Below are 19,688 nucleotides of genomic sequence, written 5' to 3' on the forward strand. Positions count from 1 at the left end.
TACTGATTTTGTGTTATTTTTTTTTTTTAACAATGTCATATTTATCTCGAGCAAAACTGTCATTTAGTAGTAACAGCATAAGGCCACAGGGTGGCGATATTTACAAATGAACACTAACTGAACTTGAATCGATATCAACTGTATGAGTACACGTTTAAGGTTTTTCATGTTCACGTTGAAAGGCCAGTGATACTATAATGGAGACTAACACCACTGAACACACTTGTCTGATATGATTCATTTATGATTTGGACCAGTTTGACTATCGCTCATGAATGGATGAAAGGCTTCATTTATGAGTCAGTGGTTGTGTCACAAAAACATCTGAATGTTTGCCCTCTTGAACCACAATCAATAATTATATAAAAACAATACATGTCGAAACGTGTCAAAAATGTTAGTTAAAAGAGATGGTAGCCACATTTGATATGTTTAAGTGAATGGAAATGTTAAAATGCATCATGAAAGACTGAAAATGGTCCAAATTAATCATAAGTCATTAAACAAATGTGTGTTGTTTAGTTTATATTCGATAAGAGATTTTCAACAAAAAAGAAACATTCTGCTGACCAATCGTGGTCTCTCCTGAGCCCTGAATAATTTATTTGGCATATAAACATTTAAGTATTATTAATATTACATTTCACTTATGATAATGCCCACAGGCCATGGCTACATGGTGTGTTTGTCAGCTGATGGTGGTTTACATAAACATTAAGTGCTCTGATTGTACCGTCTCATCTAATTCATCAGGTCACAAAAATAATGTTCTCAACATTCAATATCAGTATATACTGTATACATGATACAGGCAAGTGAGTATATGTATGTATTTGTGTGTGAATAGAAGAGACATAAGGATATCCACAGATTTAATTCAAACAGTAACATGTCCTATAGATCTCAAGCACAGATTCTGAGTAATGTGTGTTCGCATCTAGAAACAGCCTGCAACGCAAACTAAGACTGACACGTCGTTCTGTGTGGTGGGTGGAAAACACAAAACACACACATACACAGAAACACACTGATCTGTGGGCAGGTACCATTCTGACATCAAAATAGTATGCTTTGGCACGTTAGTGTGAGTGTATGTGTGTGTGTCCTGCAGTACGAAGCAAGCATATAAATCTTGATTTCCCACATCTTATGCCGAGGTTTACGGCCTCCACAGATTCAACAATCACTGCTACCTGGACAAGTGACTCGCTGAATATAAAAACCTTGACCTAAAACAACTATTAATTTAAATAACTTTTGGTTAATAAACAACATAATGTTTAATTCATAATCTAATCGAAAAGAATCGTGAAGAAAATGACAATCTATACAGAAACAGATATTTTTTTCTAAACGCTTTCTGTTCATTGGTTTGGGCATTGCTTGCACATTATGAAAGAAAAATTCTAATGTAAAACAGAATTTGAAGGTGAACTTTTCTTCTTCTTCACATGCCTTGCCCAATATATTGGCACTATATTGATTTTTAGCTGATATTAGAGTTTATTTTAATTTATCGGTATCAATGTCTTTGAAAGCCCTTTTCCACCACATAAGAAAAAACATGCTTTGAAAAAATCATAATTATGAGACAAAAGTCATTTTTATATTTTTGTCACAATTTTGACTTTTTATGTAATAATTATGACTTTTAAGTTGTTTTAAGTTCATTAGGATTTACCAAAGCATAATGATTTTTTTTTCTCTTATGTGGCAGAAATAGGTACCCTGGTAATCCAGAGTTCTCGCGAGAGCACAAGTTGAATTTGCTCAGCGAGTTACTCTGGTGTCGAATAATGATGCTCATTAAAGGGTAACTAAACCCCTGGTCAGAGCCTGACTCCACCCACTGGCAATATTTGAAAAATGCTGGAAATGTAGGCAGAGCCCAGTGGAGAGGGGGCGTGCATCTGAGACGTATCTCTCTGCAGGCAAGGGCGTGGTTAACTGGTACCCTCTGACGTCAGAAGGTAACACAACTTCCAATAGGAAAATTCAACTGCAGTAGCCACTGTTCAACCTGAAGAGGGCAGCACTCAGACGTTTTTACACCAAATTTTGTAAAATTAAAACACTTTAAACACAAATGTCAAAAAAACTACTTGAATCAATGAACAGCACTAATAAAGCCCCATTCTTACAGATCATTAACTAAAAAAAGTTGGTTTAAGGTTTAGTTACCCTTTAAATATGCCCCTCGATCTGAGCTGCACCAATCACATCGGGTTATCTGATATAGGCGGGCCAGAGGTGAGATGACGACAGCGCTGCGATGTCGAAGTCATTAGTAAACATTGCAAGATGGCTATGGATGAACACCATTTGTCTGAAACGGCTTTGGCCGCTACAATTAAAGATTTAGACTTTTTCTCTAAAAGAGGAACAGAAGACTGCGCCCGAATCGTTCCTTTGCAAGAAGGGCGTTTTTGCTTTTTTGCCGACCGGATACGGCAAGAGTCTAATCTACCAGTTAGCTCCGCTGGTAGCAGTAGCGCGGGAAGGGGGGTGCTGCGGGGGCTGCAGCCCCCTCGTCATAGCATCAGCACCCCCAAGTGGGGGGCTGTGGACTAACATAATATTGTACTTTAAAAACGTGAAATAAAAATAAATAAATGGACAGCGTTAACTAACTCTATTATGCCTAATGTAGTGAGTGTTCAAGCTATGGAGAAAATGAAATAAAGTTTGAATTTGTCATGCTTTGTTCCGATCAGAGCTCGTGAGCGTAGAGCGCATTTCTGAATATTCCTCTCCGCTCGCTCATTCTGCTCAGGGTCGCTCGCTCAACCCAGAATGTCCTGCTGGTTCGAAAATATGTGGAATAAGGGCTGCCTCCAACTAAAGTTTTTTCCTAGTCGACTAGTAGTTGTTCATTTAAGCCATTAGTGGACAAATCGCCCCTTTATATTAATTTTATTACTTAAATAGGCTATATACAGGATAATGAGCGTGTTCATATATAGCCGCACTCAAGCACACGGCCGCACGCATAAAGATTGCCACAACGAACCAGCAAAAGTATGAATGTGTCAAAAATAGCAAGGAGACATTTAATAGTTTTTTAATAAACTGGTGTTAATTCTGTGTCGCTGCAAAGATGAATTTGGAGATGCGGACTCGCATGAAGGCCAGAGAGAAATAAATGTGAAATGAACATTTCATATTAATTACATCAGAGAGTAGCCTATTTCTTTTCGTTTTGAATAGTTTAGTTTAAAAGTAGACATTTCACGCTTTCTATAATAGATAGCCTATATTTCTCAAATCTGTGATGCACAAGCTGAGTTTCGACACCCTCCAGTTCATGTGCAATGCAAGTGATCATGCCGGATGATCATTACATTGTCTGCTATATATTTGCTTATTTATTAAATACAGGCAATTGGTTGATAAAACATTGATCAAAATTAAGATACAATTTATACAAAAAAAAAATCTTTTAAAAATTTTCTTTCTACAAAACAAAACTCAATGAAGTGGTCAAAATCATGTCTTACCCACTCCATGTCTCCAGTCATATTTCGCATCTCATGATGTATCTTTATCTTTCTCAGAAACTAAATGTTTTCTTTAATGGCTACAACACATATACAGTACAAAGAAATTTTATGTCTTGTTGTCAGCCACAACATAATGACGTCACATATTTTCCAACCCAGCCCCCAGCCCCCCTCACATGAAACAGCTTCCAGCGCGCCTGGCTGGTAGCTAAGCGATAACTTGTTGTGATTGGTCGTAGTGTTATCCAATTGCGTGCAGTGAGATTTTCAAATGCATGCTTGGTGCCGCCCTTCGAGCTTGCCAATTTTCATTAGTCGACGCCAGACCATTAATCTTTTAGATTTAGGTCTGGATTTCCAGGCTAAGAAATAGGTTCTTTTCCTATATTTTTACATTTAGATTAACTTTGCAATCATCTAATGTTTTATTTTTATTTTATTTTTTATATAATTTTGGTGCATTTTAGAGCAATAAAAGAAAAAAAAAATTGTACCTTAACAATTAGCATATCAATTTTGGCCACTAGAGGAGCAGTGATTTGTTTTTGACTATGTGGAGAAAAAAAACATTCCAGGAGACATTAAGAAAAATGCATTGTATGCATAAATGTTTTAGCTGCTTTTGTCTTGTTTCACAGCACAACAAGATAATAAAAAAATAAATGTAGGAATTAGACTGCAGAAGGTCTGTTCCCTACTGTTTTCACCTTTCCCTTCAGGGCTGTTAGTGATAGTATTGCCACTCCAAACACTAGTGTCTCATACAATATTTTCTAGTATGTGCTCCTCAAAGGCAGTGGTAGAATATTAAACTAGTTTTGTCATAGTGTAATTTATGTTGTGTGAATACATTGTGTAACTAGCGAGTTGATGCTGAAATGAATGGACAGCTGTTTTTAATGTTTTTTGGTCAGTTTAATGTTACCAGCTATCGCCTTTCCTCTGCATGCTCTCAGACATAGAGACCTCCAGGATAACACACACATATATGTTCATACATACAGACACTTGAGCACATATGCAAACACAGTTCATAAGATCATTCTAGCATTCATTGTGGTCTGTCTGGCCCAGCCTGCGGTTTATCTGTACATTATGCTTCCTTTCAAGTAATATTGAATAAGAAACAAGATATTCCCCCTTGCTCAAGGATGAGCAGGACGCGTGCATCTCTCTGGGGGCTTGTGACTGACTCAAGGGGCTTGTTGTTCTCAGCTGGCGATGGCATGGGGAGGAGAAGAGCTGTGGAGAAAGTAAATTATATAGGGAGGGCTGGAAAAGTCTCTGTTCTTGACGCATTACTGCGCCTGCCGTCAAGGGCACTGTGGCCACGGTTTGAGTCACTGCGCTCAGAGCTCCTCACGGCCTTCTTTCCCTGAAGCCAATGATCAACGTTCTCTCTGTTTCAATGACTCACAGCGATAGTCAGCAAGCCCTCCCGTATCTTCATCATGTCCCATGACAGCATCACAAACCACAAGAGACGATGGAGAAAACGCACATTCCGTTTCAAACTGTTGTGTACGGTGGGACTTTTCTTTTAGACACAAAATCACTTAAGCAAGTTAAAGGTGTGGCAATTAGAGGTATTGTTTTTAGTATAACCAAATCCAGATAGCACGGACTACGCCACCTTGGGAATTGCACCCAAGGAAATATTAAAGGAACCCAGGTTCGGTGGTGCAGAGAAAAGACAGAGTCGTATCATCAAATAAACAAATACTTTTATTTGTGAGGAAAATATTCTACTGGCATCATTTATTCATAGTATAAATCACTGACAAGTTTATTATAATAGGATATATCAATCGTTAAAAGAGCATTCCTCTCAACATGGCTGATTCAAACACTGAATCACATGAAACAAACATCACAACAGAAATTAATGGAGCGTCCCCATAAAATAAAAACAGAAAATAATAAATACAAAAAGAATATAAACTACAAGGCTAAAGTTTACTTTAGGGGTGGCAAGCTAGCTGTAAACGATTGTGCTCTCAACCATTTATGTGTGCACGGCAAACCAAATAGGAAGAGGTGCTCGAACCCTGGTACTCCAACCTCACAACAAATGTGTTCACCCAGGTGACTAGCCTCCCCCTCGGTACACTCAGCCTTGACTCAAACCAAAAGAAAAAAAGAAAGATTAGTGGGTGCGATACAAATACAAACATCACAATCACATCAGACACAAATATGATGGACCAGATCAGTTGGTGCACGGATAATGATCCGTCCTACCTCGTCGAGGACCCCGAAATACTCAACAAGGGTTAGATAGACTATGCGCTGATATATAATTACACCACACGGCCACTATGGCCCAAATCACACTGGTCAAACCAACATCATTAAAGAAATAACAAAATAACCCAAACCATAAAAATGAAAGCAAAACAAAACACAGAAACTGATATCTAGTCACAAAAAAACAAAGGAAATAACCTAATCATGAAAAACAGCAGCACGACCTGAGTTAACCGTCACGTGGTACGCGAGACTGCAAAACATAACAGACAATGATTTACTCCAATCAAAAGATACAAAACATTCACTAAAGCATACATACCACACGAGAATCACACGTCACGAGGTCAGGATGCACTCGCAAATGTTCTCAACATTCCATGAGCGCTTGACGCAACTCCCAGGGAACGCCGCCGAGACGGCAACAGCCATCACTTCAAAAGGTAAAAACACTCTAAGCACTGTTAAAACCACACAAAACTGTACATAACCTCCGTCACTTACCTCGGCTAACATGACACCAGTAACGAGAAGAGGGGCGGGTATGACAAAGCCTACGTGTTAGGGCTTCCTGTTTACACACTTAAATACACCGGCCCTAATTACCTCATCCACCCATTACCATATAACGGTAACGAACACAAAACAAAGGAGAGGGAAATTCCCTACTACTACAAAGGGATAGTTCACAAAAATGATTAACTCACCTTCATGTCCTGTGTGACTTTTTTTTGTGCCGTAGAATATAAAATATGGAAGTCCAGAACAACATTACCTTTCATTGTATAAACGTAAAACTGAGAGAAATCTTCTTTTCTGTTCCACAGAAGGAATAAAGTTATGTCTGGAATTACAGAAATGTTTGGGTCAGCTCTTCCTTTAAATCCGGGCTCAGACTACAGGAGTTTCAGGAAGATTGATGCCCTATTTACCCCTCCTGACATACAGAGAAAAAATTATCAATTCGAAGTATTGTGCACACGTCCAAACTTGGGTAGGTGCCAGACGAAAACCTTCCTTGTTTGATCAAAAGGTTGCGATATATTAGAGTTTTATGGGAGCAGATAAAGCGAGTGCTTTTTTACATTTATTTGATTAAGGAACAAGTTATTATATTTTGATGAATGATTACAAATACAATCTTTGAATGTGTACATCATTTTTGGGGTTTTGATTGCATGCTAACTTTAGCAACACCACACCATTCTCAGCAACTCAAGATTGAGCATTAGCACCAGCTGCTGTGATGGTACATCATTTGCGTTGGCTGAGAATCAGACCCAGGTGTCCTGCATAGCTGGAATATTCTACCATGAAATAGCAATGCTTGTCTTGCGAGCCCAAGGCTGTGCATTTCCAAGCAGGTCTTATTTCAGACATGACTTACATGAAATAAATGGCCAGAAAGGTCTGTAATAATCCAGCAAGCTCAGGAAACCATCTACCACCTGCTTCAGCGGGCTGTGAGATCTTCTTGAGCTCTTCGCTTAAGGTTGGTGCATGCAGTGTAGTTTTTTCTATCCTTTGTGATTTTTGCATGTCAGAAATGTATGTCTTAAATGTTATGTATGTTGCTTTAGAGTTTAGACGGCATTGTGGTAGATTTTTCCTGCGTACCTGGAACCTAATTACCTGGGGCGTCTCCAATCGACACCCAATAATCTTTATACTCTAGCTCTTGCGTCTACAGTTGACAACTGGCTTTGAGTTCCTTACCCTAACTTGTTCCCCTAACTAACTTGCTGCGCAGCAATAATAAACAGACAGACTTCAGCAAATGTCCTTTAAATGCTTTAATCACGGCCAGGAATCAGGAATACAATAGTTTTTATAGAATCTCCTATAAAAAAAATAGAATGGCAAAAAGGAACATGGCAAAAAATTACGATACATTACATAATTTCCCTACAATTTCATTGGTTCTTCATAGACAAACCCTTCTGTTACTAGAAGCAAACTCTGTTTTAAGCCTCTATGGTTCGCAACATGATATCATTGAGGAAAAAAATATTTGTGGTGTTTTTGTGTGGTGGACACTATAACAATATCAATAAACATTTTCATTAGTTTTTTATTTATTTAATTTTTAAAAGTTTGTTGCCTCAGGGCAACATTGTACCACAACGTACAAATTGAAACATTTGACATTTTCACGTAGAAAAAATTTATATATTTATTGAAAACATCAGTTTCTTTAACCAGACATTTGAACAAACACATTTATCCAGTTTTTAATGTATTACAAATTTCCTATTTAATAAAAAGTAACATTTCACATCCAGCTGTTGCTCTCAGGCAACATTGTACCATAGTGGAACACAAGTATTACCAAACCATCATATCATCAAGTTATCATATCCATCTTCATCATCATCGCATCTTCACTCTCACCCTCACTCTCTCCCTGCAGGATTTACTTCCTCCAGCTCTTCCAGGGGGACACCGAGGCGTTCCCAGGCCAGCCGGGAGACATAAACCCTTGAGCGTGTCCTAAGTCTTCCCCGGGGTCTCCTCCTGGTGGGACGCGCCCGGAACACGTCCCCGGGAAGGAGTCCAGGAGGCATCCGGAACAGATGCTCGATGTGGAGGAGCAGCGGCTCTACTCTGAGCTCCTCCCGAGTGACCGAGCTCCTCACCCTATCTCTAAGGGATCGCCCAGCTACCGTGCGGAGAAAGCTCATCTCGGTCGCCTGTATCCGGGATCTTGTCCTTTTGGTCATGACCCACAGCTGAGGACCATAGGTGAGAGAAGGAACGTAGATTGACCGGTAAATTGAGAGCTTCGCCTTGCAGCTCAGCTCCTTCTTCACCACAACAGACTGGTACATCGACCGCATTACTGCAGAAGCTGCACCGATCCGTCTGTCAATCTCCTGTTCCATCCTTCCCTCACTCGTGAACAAGACCCCAAGATACTTGAACTCCTCCACTTGAGGCAGGAACTCTACACCAACCTGAAGTGGGCAAGCCACCCTTTTCCAACTGAGAACCATGGCCTCGGATTTGGAGGTGCTGATTCTCATCCCAGCCGCTTCACACTCGGCTGCAAACGTCCCAGTGCATGCTGAAGGTCCTGGGGTCTCATTTATAAAACTGTGTGTAGGAACCTTACTAAAAGTGTACGTGCGCCCGAAAGCCAAAAATGGCGTATGCAAAAAAATATTCAGACTTATAAAACCGTTCGTACGTCAGAACCTGCGCAGAATTCACTTTATAAATCCCAGTCAGCGGAAGATTGTGCACACATGCGTCTCCACCCCGAAACAACCATATATGGAGCTTACAACGCCTAGTTTTACTATGCAGATCCTCGTCTGCATATCATTTGCATATTATTATTCATCCACGTGATAACGTTTAACGGTACAAGACACATTACATTAATAAAAATCAAGTAGTTGCCATCCTTGCCTTGTTTTTGAATACATAAATCAAATAGTGTAAAATACATTTCAGAGAAAGTTTTCTCAATCTTTTCCACTGGCCGAATTGTATTTTTAATTGATTTATATTTTTTATGGAAACAGATAGGCCTTGGGCATTATTTGTACGAAACTATTTTCTCAGACAATCTGGTATTATCATAAGCAATTATCTCTGTGGTTAAAACATTAAAACACGTACAGCACGCCACAGGAAGTGTTCAAAAACATCGCATCCACAACAATATTTCTATTGATTGAATTTGAATATAAAAAATCTTGTAACTTCTCAGTAATGATTTCATGTTTAAGTGTTTAACTCCATTAATTTGAATGGCATATTTAATCTAAATGTTTATATCAGAAGTAAAACATAGTTTAAATCATTATTTTATTTATTTAAAATGTTATTTGCGTCAGTTTCACTAAACGGCCCAACGCGCTTGGTGAGTGAAATTATATTTGTATTATCTTTCTGTATATGTTTAATTTTCTTTAGATTTTCTGTCTAAAAGTGACCAAAAAGACACTTAACTCCAGCTCACCATCGGTGTCGCCAAACTGCTCCATCTCCAAAACGTTTGTACGCATGGGTCAGAGTTTGCGTGCAGGTGCGCACATTTTCCCGTCAAGTTTGTTTTCATAAATCACAACTTATGCGTCGGAAGTGGCGTACGCACATTTTCAGCCCCGTTTTGTGCGTACGCCACGTTTATAAATGAGGCCCCTGGTCTGATGGGGCCAACACGACAACATCATCCGCAAAAAGCAGAGACGAAATCGTGTGGTCCCCAAACCTGACACCCTCCGGCGCCTGTCTGTGCCTAGAAATTCTGTCCATAAAAATTATGAACAGAACCGGTGACAAAGGGCAGCCCTGCCGGAGTCCAACATCTACCGGGAACAAGTCTGACTTACTGCCAGCAATGCAAACCAAGCTCTTGCTCCGGTCGAACAGGGACTGGACAGCCCTTAGCAAAGGGCCCTGGACCCCATTCTCCCAGAGCACCCTCCACAGGCCGCCGCGAGGGACACAGTCGAATGCCTTCTCCAAATCCACAAAGCACATGTGGATAATCACAAGGTTTCAAACCTAGACATCTGTCTAGTTTCCCATATTTGTTATTTTTACACTCACACAACCAAAGTCATGAGTTTTCGTCAAAGGGGAAACATACATTTAAAATTCAAAAGCACATGAATGTTGTTCCTGCAAGAAAAATAAAGGTTAGTTATGAGTAATTTAAAAATCCATCACAGCATCTACCAAATGTATAAATGTAAATAATAGATCCTGCATGAAATTTTATGTTGGACGTGTGATCTACAAGTGATTGACAGCGTTGATTATGATTTGTGGATCGATCTTTTTTCAAAGTGAACTTGAGGTAGGTTTTATGATGTTAAAGAGAAAACTAATAAGATATTGTACCATTATGTTTATTTGAACTTGTATTTTCTTTCTCTCACACACAGAGTACGTCATCAATTGCTGTTCGAATCGTTTATTAATTAGACAACTGTCGTAGGAGCAGCCACACAGCAGGATTTTGATGCATCATTTCTGACACTGTCAGAACTTCGTTGGAGGCTAAGATTCATCACAAGGGCAAATAATTGTTCGTCAGTGAGCATGTCACACTGAACTATCAAAGACCTGTGATGAAACGATTCAGAAATTTGTCCCAGATGCAAAAACATTGTGCACTGAGCTTTACAAAGTTAGTTATACATGATGGGTGAATAAGTCTGGGCCCTTGTTCACCAGTTTTACAGTTTTTGTTGATCTATTCCTTGTTGTCAATGTACATGCAGTGGGGAGGCCGGAGTTATTCTGACTTGCAGTAGCTTTGGATCAAAACTTCCGCAGAATGAACAAATTTAAGGCAAATATTCTAATTTTCATATAGTCATGTTCATTACAGTAGCTTGCTATTCCTGCGACACTTGTATCATAGCAAAAGACAACAAATGATCATCAACTCTCATTCGAGTTAGCATTTATTTAATGAAATGAGACAATTATGAGCATGCCCGTAGCGTGTTCTCATAATCAGAGTGAGCTATGGAAGGATTACTGTGTTTACTGCACATAAATAAACAATGACATAATTACATAACAATGCCAGGAAGATGCGTTGAGGGCGGTTTTGAGAGACAGAGAAAGAGGGAAGCGGAAAAATCCTTTTGCTTGCACTCAGCAGGTGTCCTTTTGGATTAGCTGAAGCTTAGAATGCATCCTGTCATATTTACTTGACCATCATGCAGACAGAGAAACATACTATCTCTTCCTCATCTTCCCTCTCCTCTCGTTCTTTATCAAACCACCATGTCTAAACCCTCCCATCTAGTCTTGCAGTTCAACAAGTGGAAAATCAAATCATATTTCAAAAGACTGCACAATAAAACACACTTAAATGACTTTAAGATTTCCTTGGCATTGGGTTTCCACAAATACCCCTTCTTTCTCTCTTATTCTCTCTTGCTCTCCCACTGGTTCTTCATTTGCTGAAAGCCTCCTCCCACTTGTCCTTTTTGAGTCACACAAAGAAATACACTAGAAGGGCATTCTCTCTCTCTTTCTCTCTCTCTCTCTCCCTTTCTCTCTCAATCCTACTTCCTTCCTCAACGCCCAAACACTTCTCTCCACTCACCTGCTGAAGCAGTGAATGCTCTCTCTCTCTCTCTTTCTCTCTCTTTCAAGCAGAAAAACATACACACACTCATCTGAGATCCCTGGTGGTTCTCATTTCCCTTCTCATCTCCGTGAGCACCTGACGTTGAGGGAGCTTGTTCCCTCACTTCCAGAGGTCAATATTCCTGCTTGCGGCGAGAGCTCCGCGCTGGCGGCCCAGCCCCTTTCCCGCTTCAGCCTGGGACGAAAGACCCTTCTGGTGGCCGGCGTGGCCGTCATGCTTCTATTGGTGCTGGTGATCCTCATTCCTGTTTTGGTTCATCTGGCGGGCAGCTCCGAAAATGGAGGTCAGTACGAGATGCTCGGCACTTGCCGAATGGTCTGCGATCCGTTCTTGGAAAAATCTGGTACTACGGCTGGTATCGGTACAGGAACGGCTATCACTAATATGCAACTGGAAGCCGAGGCGCTGACTGATCATAGCATGGGACCCCCGTTGCCCACCTACGCACACGGACCGCAGGGCAAACCCGGCCGCCAAGGGAAACCAGGGTTACCGGGACCTCCAGGACCCCCGGGACCACCTGGAGAGCCTGGTCCTCCAGGACCAATGGGGCCACCGGGAAATAAAAACCACACAGAGCGACCGGAGATCTCCGCTCTGGGTGGAAGAACAGCTACTGGAATGGGCACAGCGGTCTATAACATGGGACCCCGCGTGGCCTTCTACGCAGGTCTGCGAAACCCACAGGAGGGCTATGAGGTTCTGAGGTTTGACGACGTAGTTACAAACATTGGGAATAACTACGATGGATCAACTGGGAAATTTGTGTGCAAGGTTCCAGGGACGTACTTCTTCACATACAACGTCCTCATGAGAGGAGGGGATGGAACCAGTATGTGGGCGGATCTGATGAAAAACGGACAGGTAGGGTTTTTTACTGCTAACGCACCTGTACTGAGGTTTATGAAAAGACATATTTTATGATATTCATAATGATATTTTTTTACACTTTTTTTTTACACTTTAATTGAAAAGGAATAACTGACTGCATCAACACTAATGAAACTCATTTTAATGACCATGTACCTCCTCATCGTAACAGTAACACATTTTCACTTTTTACAGTCTATGTATAACCCTCAGCCCTTGAAAATATTTCTTTTTTTCTATTTACATGTTTGTACTTTTTAGACATTTTATGTTGTACATCCAACATGTGCTGTTCATGCCCTATCCATGAATAATATCTGTCAAGCAGGGAACAAGAAAGTGGTAACATGTTTACCAAGCTTTCGAAATGATATGATATGATGATATTTATTATAGACATTGATGTTTTACATAGTGTTAGTTATAAACTGAACTGAACTTATAATGACTACAGATTTAGCTAACTTTGTTTTTCCCCAAACTGTTTCGCATTGCAATAATGTCTGTGTCTGTTTTAATGGAAGGGAGGGTGCATCATTTTCCGGCAGCATATGCAATGCATGAATTACATAACACTGACTAAACACAGACTGCCACAGGGATGTAATTCCTCGAGTTTCTGAATAATCCCCCTCCATTGGGTTTCAGTTTGAATATTCATATACCAGAATATCCCGTATGTAACGGGGAGTGCATTTAGGGTTGCTTTCCAGTAAAGGTCAGTTTCATGTTTGAGATGAATTTCTGTATAAAGGAGATATGACCGCACACTCACTTGCAAATACTTTACGTCTTTGTCGAGGTGTGATTTCTCACATAATGGAGAGAAGTATAAATAGACAATAATTCACAGGTATAGACAATCAATCTTAGTCAAGCAAACAATCAATTAGTAATTCTAAAACACCCATTTTCAGTTTCACTGAAACAAAAAATATTGAGACAACAACTTGAGTATCAACATTCAGTCAATATTTAAATGCATAGAATATTTATATTACCCAAGACAAAAGTTTCAATCCGATATACATTGACTAGAATCATCATATTCATAAGAAACAGCTTAGATCAAAGTCAACATTTAGTTTGTGTGTTCAATAGGCCTCCTGTTTAAGCAGAATTCGATCCAGATCACCTCATCTCCTCTGTAAGAATACCCTCTCAATTCCTATATAACGGAGAGATGTTATTGGGTGATTAAACTCAGTAAGATGTGCAGCCAGTGGGTAATTCATATTTCTGCATCTAATTGTAGTTTGATGTTCAGCAATACGCATTTTCAACTCGTGAATTGTTTTTCCAATATACAGTATGATTACCTCTGGGACATGTTATGAGGTAAATAACCGCTTTTGTTTTGCAGCTCATTATTCCTTTAAAAGGAATCGATTTACCAGAACGAGGGTGTTTAAATGATGTACAATGGTATAGCGACACTAAACACGTTACCTTCTGGAATTGGTGTTAATAAAGTTTGTGTTGTTACAGGTGGAGGAGACAAGTTTAGAATTGCTAATTGATTGTTTGCTCGACTAAGATTGATCGTCTACACCTGTGATTAATTGTTTATTTACGCTTCTCTCCATTATGTGAGAAATCACACCTCGACAAAGACTTGATGCTGAAATGGTGGTGAAATAAAGTATTTGCAAGTGAGTGTGCGGTCATATCTCCTTTGTACAGATTTGTTTTCTTTGATCTGCACCTCAGATGGTGTACGTTTGCTTTAGTGTTTTATTAAGAAGATGAATTCCTGTCATGTCTATGGTCAATGTAAACTGTAAACAAGGAAAGATTTCACTGAACCAAGTGTTCTCCTCTTGTCAGAAAGGCTGCTGCATGTGTGTGTGTGTACATACTATACTCGTCTTCTGGCATCCCTCAGTGTGTCATTCTGAATCAGGGCCCTTCTCAAACACCCACGGCCACTCAAAGCACACACATTCAGTATGAGTTGTTCACATACAATATAAATACTCTAAAAATGCCACTCACATCAGGTCAGCTTCATGATTTTAGGATACGTGTGTGTATATATCTTTTTCCTTTTTGATTAGTTTATTATTTTTTTTATTTTTTTTTATTTTTTTATAATGAACGGTTCAATGGAAAGAAAAAAAGAACATAAATGGAAATTTTAGAGGCATTTCACTCTTTTACAGGGGAAAAAAACAAGATATTAACCAAATAATTAAGATTGGTGGGACTTGAACTGGTCATTTGAAATCCCAAATTGATTGACCACTATCTATTTAATTATACATATGATTAATTTCAATGTCTGTAGTGATTGTGGCTCTGTAAACAAAATGATGAATTTCACATATAAACACTTTTGAACTATATGCGCACATATAGGAGTGTTATATGCATTAAACAATCAAAAATCATGGAAAAAATACATGCGTTTTTATATTTATAGATTTTATATAAAACACACATACATGCATTGATATAGAGAGAGAGAGAGAGGCAGAACATGATTTCACCAAGTGCAACATATTCCTGGATCAACATTCCAATCAACCAATCAGATTTGAGGGATATGATTACAGTTTATGTCAGGCTTACAACCAGGGTTAAGTGCTTCTACATCAGTGTATTCACCATCATTCTCCTCTGATTTTAGGGATAACTTATGGGTAGGGGTAGGGATATGGTTAGGATTAAATTTCCAATGCAAGAATGTTATGCAAAACATGATGACCCAGGAACACGTCTAACTCTGCAAAATCAGGACGTGCAAGAGAGAGAGAAAGAGCATTTTTCATGTATATATACTGTGTATAATTTCAAAATACTGTTGCTGCTATAGACAATGACATGAATCACTTGTGTATCTTTGTGACATCGACTTTAGTCTTGACTTGCTGTTTTAGCTGCTCATCCTCACATTTCCGAAACCTCTAGGTGACTCACACAAACACAGAGCACACATGGCTAATCTGAATATATCTTTTAGCTCCTTAGCTTTAGCTAGGCTATGGGATCCAATTATAATTCTCTCATGACATACACATTATAATTCTCTCAAGTCACACACATGGAGACACACATGACGGATATCAGTTCAAACACACAGATACACACATGTAGAAATACACACCCACGCATGCTGTGTGCTTGAGTCAGCTGTGTTACTCATATGAGCGCAGAGAGTGATGGCCCACAGCGACAGCGTTTCACCGTCTGACTGATGTCTTCATATTTGAGCGACTAAGTTCGGTCCCTGTCCATCAAACAAGTAAATGACAAAATCATCCGTCCTCTCAGGCTCCCAAATAAACAATCAAAGCTCTTGTTCTTCTATTAGTTTAAAACTACTCGGAGTTGTTCGCCTGACCTCAGCAGTGTTTTATTTATAGAAATAATGAGGAGAGAGGGGAGAATGTGATGGGAATCTCCCAGTGAGAAACGGCTCAATGTGTCAGAGCATGTGTGTCTCTCTCTAAAGTCTCTTTTAAGACAAATCAGATCACTCAGCGGCCATCTTGGTAAAACCCCCTGACAATTGGCATACAATTCAATTGTATATGTGACCCTGGACCACAAAACCAGTCACATGGGTATATTTGTGGCAATAGCCAACAATACATTGTAAGGGTCAAAATTATCGTTTTTTCTTTTATGCCAAAAATCATTAGGATATTAAGTAAAGATCATGTTCCATGAAGATATTTTGTTAATTTCCTACCATAAATTTATAAAACATTTATTTTTGTGAGTGAATGCAGCACAATCGCGAACATTAACATTTTAAAGACAATTTTCTCAATGTTTTGATTTTTTTGCGCCCTCATATTCCAGATGTTCAAATAGTTGTATCTCGGCCAAATATTGTCCTATCCTAACAAACAATACATCAATGGAAAGCTTATTTATTCAGATTTCATATTATTTATACATCTCATTTTCAAAATTGTGGCCCATTTTGTGGTCCAGGGTCACATATGGCAAATCAGCAATAAAATGTATCGGAATTGTTGAAATCCTGTATAAAGGAAGAATATGTGTATGTTTTAAAAGGCTTGACACCACATTTCCATTATATGATTTATGTATTTAAATTAAGTGAGGAACATCACATGCTTGTTTGCCTCCAGCTTTAGTTCTGATAACATTTTCATCATTCATATTTTTAAAGGTCTGCTGTGGGAGAATCACTGATAAACCATCAGCTATTTGATTCATCAAAAAAAAAAATGGTAGCTCATTTTAATCTGCCGGAAACAACCGCAGCCGGTAATTTGAGAGTCTGACAATATGCCATCGAATGTGTGAAGTGTTGATTGCATAAACAGGAATCTCATCTAAAGAAATGTTTTAAAGAACATGTTTTTTTATACACCTTCATATCATTCAAAACACATATGACTTTCTTGCTTTTATAAGTATTGAAAGAAGTCTCTTCTGTTCACCAAGGCTTCACTTTAACATATGTTTTAACATGTAATTTATTCCTGTGATAAAAACTGAATTTTCAGCCTCATTACTCCAGTCTTCAGTGTCACATGATCCTTCAGAAATCATTATAATATGATGATTTGATGCTCAAGAAACATGTATTATCAACGCTAAAAACAGTTTAATATTCTTGTTGAAACTGTGATATAGTTTTTCAGGATTCTTTGATTAATAGAAAGTTCAAAAGAACTGCATTCAATTCAAATAAAAATCTTTTGTAACATTATAAATGTCTTTACTGTCACTTTTGATCACCACTGTCACCATTTCTTATATATAAAAAAAAAAAAATTCTTACTGAACCCAAAATGTTTAGCGCACAGTGTGTATACATATACTGTATATGTAAATACTATTACTTATTCTCTATGGGCTTAAAACTGAAAAGCTCTGTTAAATGATCTCTTGTTCCTCTCTCTCTCTCTCTCTCTCTCTCTCTCTCGCTCAGGTGAGAGCCAGTGCCATCGCCCAGGATCAGGATCAGAGTTACGACTACGCCTCAAACACTGCCATCCTACACCTCGACCCCGGGGACGAGATCTTCATCAAGCTGGACGGTGGAAAGGCACACGGCGGGAACAGCAACAAGTACAGCACTTTCGCTGGCTTCATTCTGTACAGTGACTAGAGGTCAAGAGGTCATTGAGTTCAGTCTCATGTTTGTATAGGTGAGAGATATTAGGGGGTCTTAATCTGATATTTATTAACACCACTGACATGTTTTGGTCGCAAGAGATTTTATTTTCCATTTTTCCTCTATGGTTCTGTTTGCCACAGGATATTTTCACCTGAAATTCAACAGCTATTCACGCATAACTGAGTCACAAAACACAACAATATAATTTGTTTAAAGGGTTAAATGATTCATTATGCACCCTGAAGGAAATGGCCCTGTTTCATTGTAGTATAGGCACTGGATCCAACGAGAACACTCTTGAATCTGCCCAGAAACCTTCAACAGACACACATGAAATCCACCCGAAGGAGAGAGCAGGGCTTCAGGGGTTCAGTCGTAACTGATTGAAACCCCAATCCAAGTGAGTGTTCATATTTCATTATGATGTTGTCTTTATATGTATGATCAATCTGTGAATCTACACTGATGTTTATCAATGTCTCCGACATAATGTGAAGTGAATGATGTTGAATTATTCCCTAAAATCTTAATAGGATGAGTGTATGCACCTGGTTTTGTCCGTTGTAAATCATAGTATTTGTGGTTCATGTGGAAATACTAGCACAAATAAAGCTCAGCATTTATTTCAGCTAAAGCTAAACCCGTTCATTGTTTTGTTTTTTTATTAATAAATTATGAGGTATGTGGCTTTCTTAGCTGATTTAAAAATCTCTTAGCCTAATAAAAGTTACCACTTAATGGATGGAGATCTACATGGTAACTGTAACAGTGATATCTCATTTATAATGACGACCACTATCTAAAACCATGTACTGTATATATCGCATTAATCATGACCTGTACAATATGTCTAAATATCTTCTGTTTTAAATGTAACCGCTAATAGATTTTTGCTTTTGCTAATAAATGGGATTTTTGTAACACTTTTGGGTCACTGGACTGATTGTAAAGTCACGTTTGGAGAGTCTGTCCTGCGGTTTGTTGTCTACATACTGCCTTTAGGGAGTAATGAACCCTAATAAGTGACTGTAATTTAGTTTTTTATATTATTTATGTTCTATTTTAGTTTTTAGTAATATTTTGAATTAACGTTTGTTTTACTTTAATTATTTTTTTCAATTTGAATTTTTAGTGCTTTTGTCATTTTTATTAGTTTTTGTTTTTTAATAATTCTATTTAGCGTTCATGTATTTTTATTTCAGTTTTAGTTATTTATTACTTCAACTTAAACCTATTTATTTCTGTTTTCGTTTAAGTTTAAGATTTGCATCTAATATTTATATTTTATTTTATTTTAACTTTATTTCAATTACCGAAAACCGTTTTTATATTGTAAAATGTTTTCAAATTCGGTAAAATAGTCTACTTGAATTACATTTTAGCTTTATTTCTTTACCTTTTGATTTTAAATACCATATAATAAAGAATTTGCCTCAAACTAATTAAAAATATTGCTGCATATCTTTTGTAAGATTATTATTTTATTTATTTTTTTTGGTGCCTCAACCCTCTGGTGCTGTTCGGTAATTTTTTACCGAAAAATTTAACTTTTAGTTTTTTTTCGAATTTTATACTTCATCGGAATGGCACGAAACTTGGTAAAGGTTTTTGGCACTTGCTGTGTGAACACACACACACACACACACAAAAAAAATCATGGACATGAATCGAAAAGGTTAAATGGTCCTAAAAAAATAGCCACACTTGCATTGTTCGTGGTCAAAAATGAGCGCATTGGAAATGAATGGGAGACAAATTTCATCTAGTGGAAACGTTTGGTACTGCGGCCAAACAACATCTTACTGAAAGCTCATTTTTTTAGATATCAACCTCAAATGTGGAGCACAAC

At 38.4% G+C, this 19,688-nt stretch overlaps 1 protein-coding gene and 1 long non-coding RNA gene across 3 annotated transcripts; both read left to right on the forward strand.

Annotated features, from left to right (window-relative positions):
• Positions 1–8,388: 8,388 nt before the first annotated feature.
• LOC309509469 lies at positions 8,389–9,902 on the forward strand. The gene is made up of 2 exons (XR_014209914.1): positions 8,389–9,619; positions 9,669–9,902. It is a non-coding gene; the product is annotated as an uncharacterized lncRNA (long non-coding RNA).
• Positions 9,903–11,650: 1,748 nt separating this feature from the next.
• On the forward strand, positions 11,651–18,744 carry c1ql1l (complement component 1, q subcomponent-like 1-like). Of its 2 annotated transcripts, XM_082184178.1 has the most exons (3): positions 11,651–12,732; positions 17,651–17,870; positions 18,108–18,744. In XM_082184178.1, exons 1-2 carry the CDS (start codon positions 11,839–11,841, stop codon positions 17,828–17,830), a joined length of 1,074 nt encoding a protein of 357 aa, XP_082040304.1. In that variant the 5' UTR covers positions 11,651–11,838; the 3' UTR covers positions 17,831–17,870; positions 18,108–18,744. The 2 variants fall into 2 exon arrangements, with proteins under 2 accessions (XP_082040304.1, XP_082040303.1); XM_082184177.1 differs by having other exon boundaries at positions 17,651–18,744.
• Positions 18,745–19,688: the final 944 nt, after the last annotated feature.

The sequence above is a fragment of the Leuciscus leuciscus genome (assembly GCF_965113295.1).
Source record: "Leuciscus leuciscus genome assembly, chromosome: 11".
Taxonomy (NCBI): Eukaryota; Metazoa; Chordata; class Actinopteri; order Cypriniformes; family Leuciscidae; genus Leuciscus; species Leuciscus leuciscus.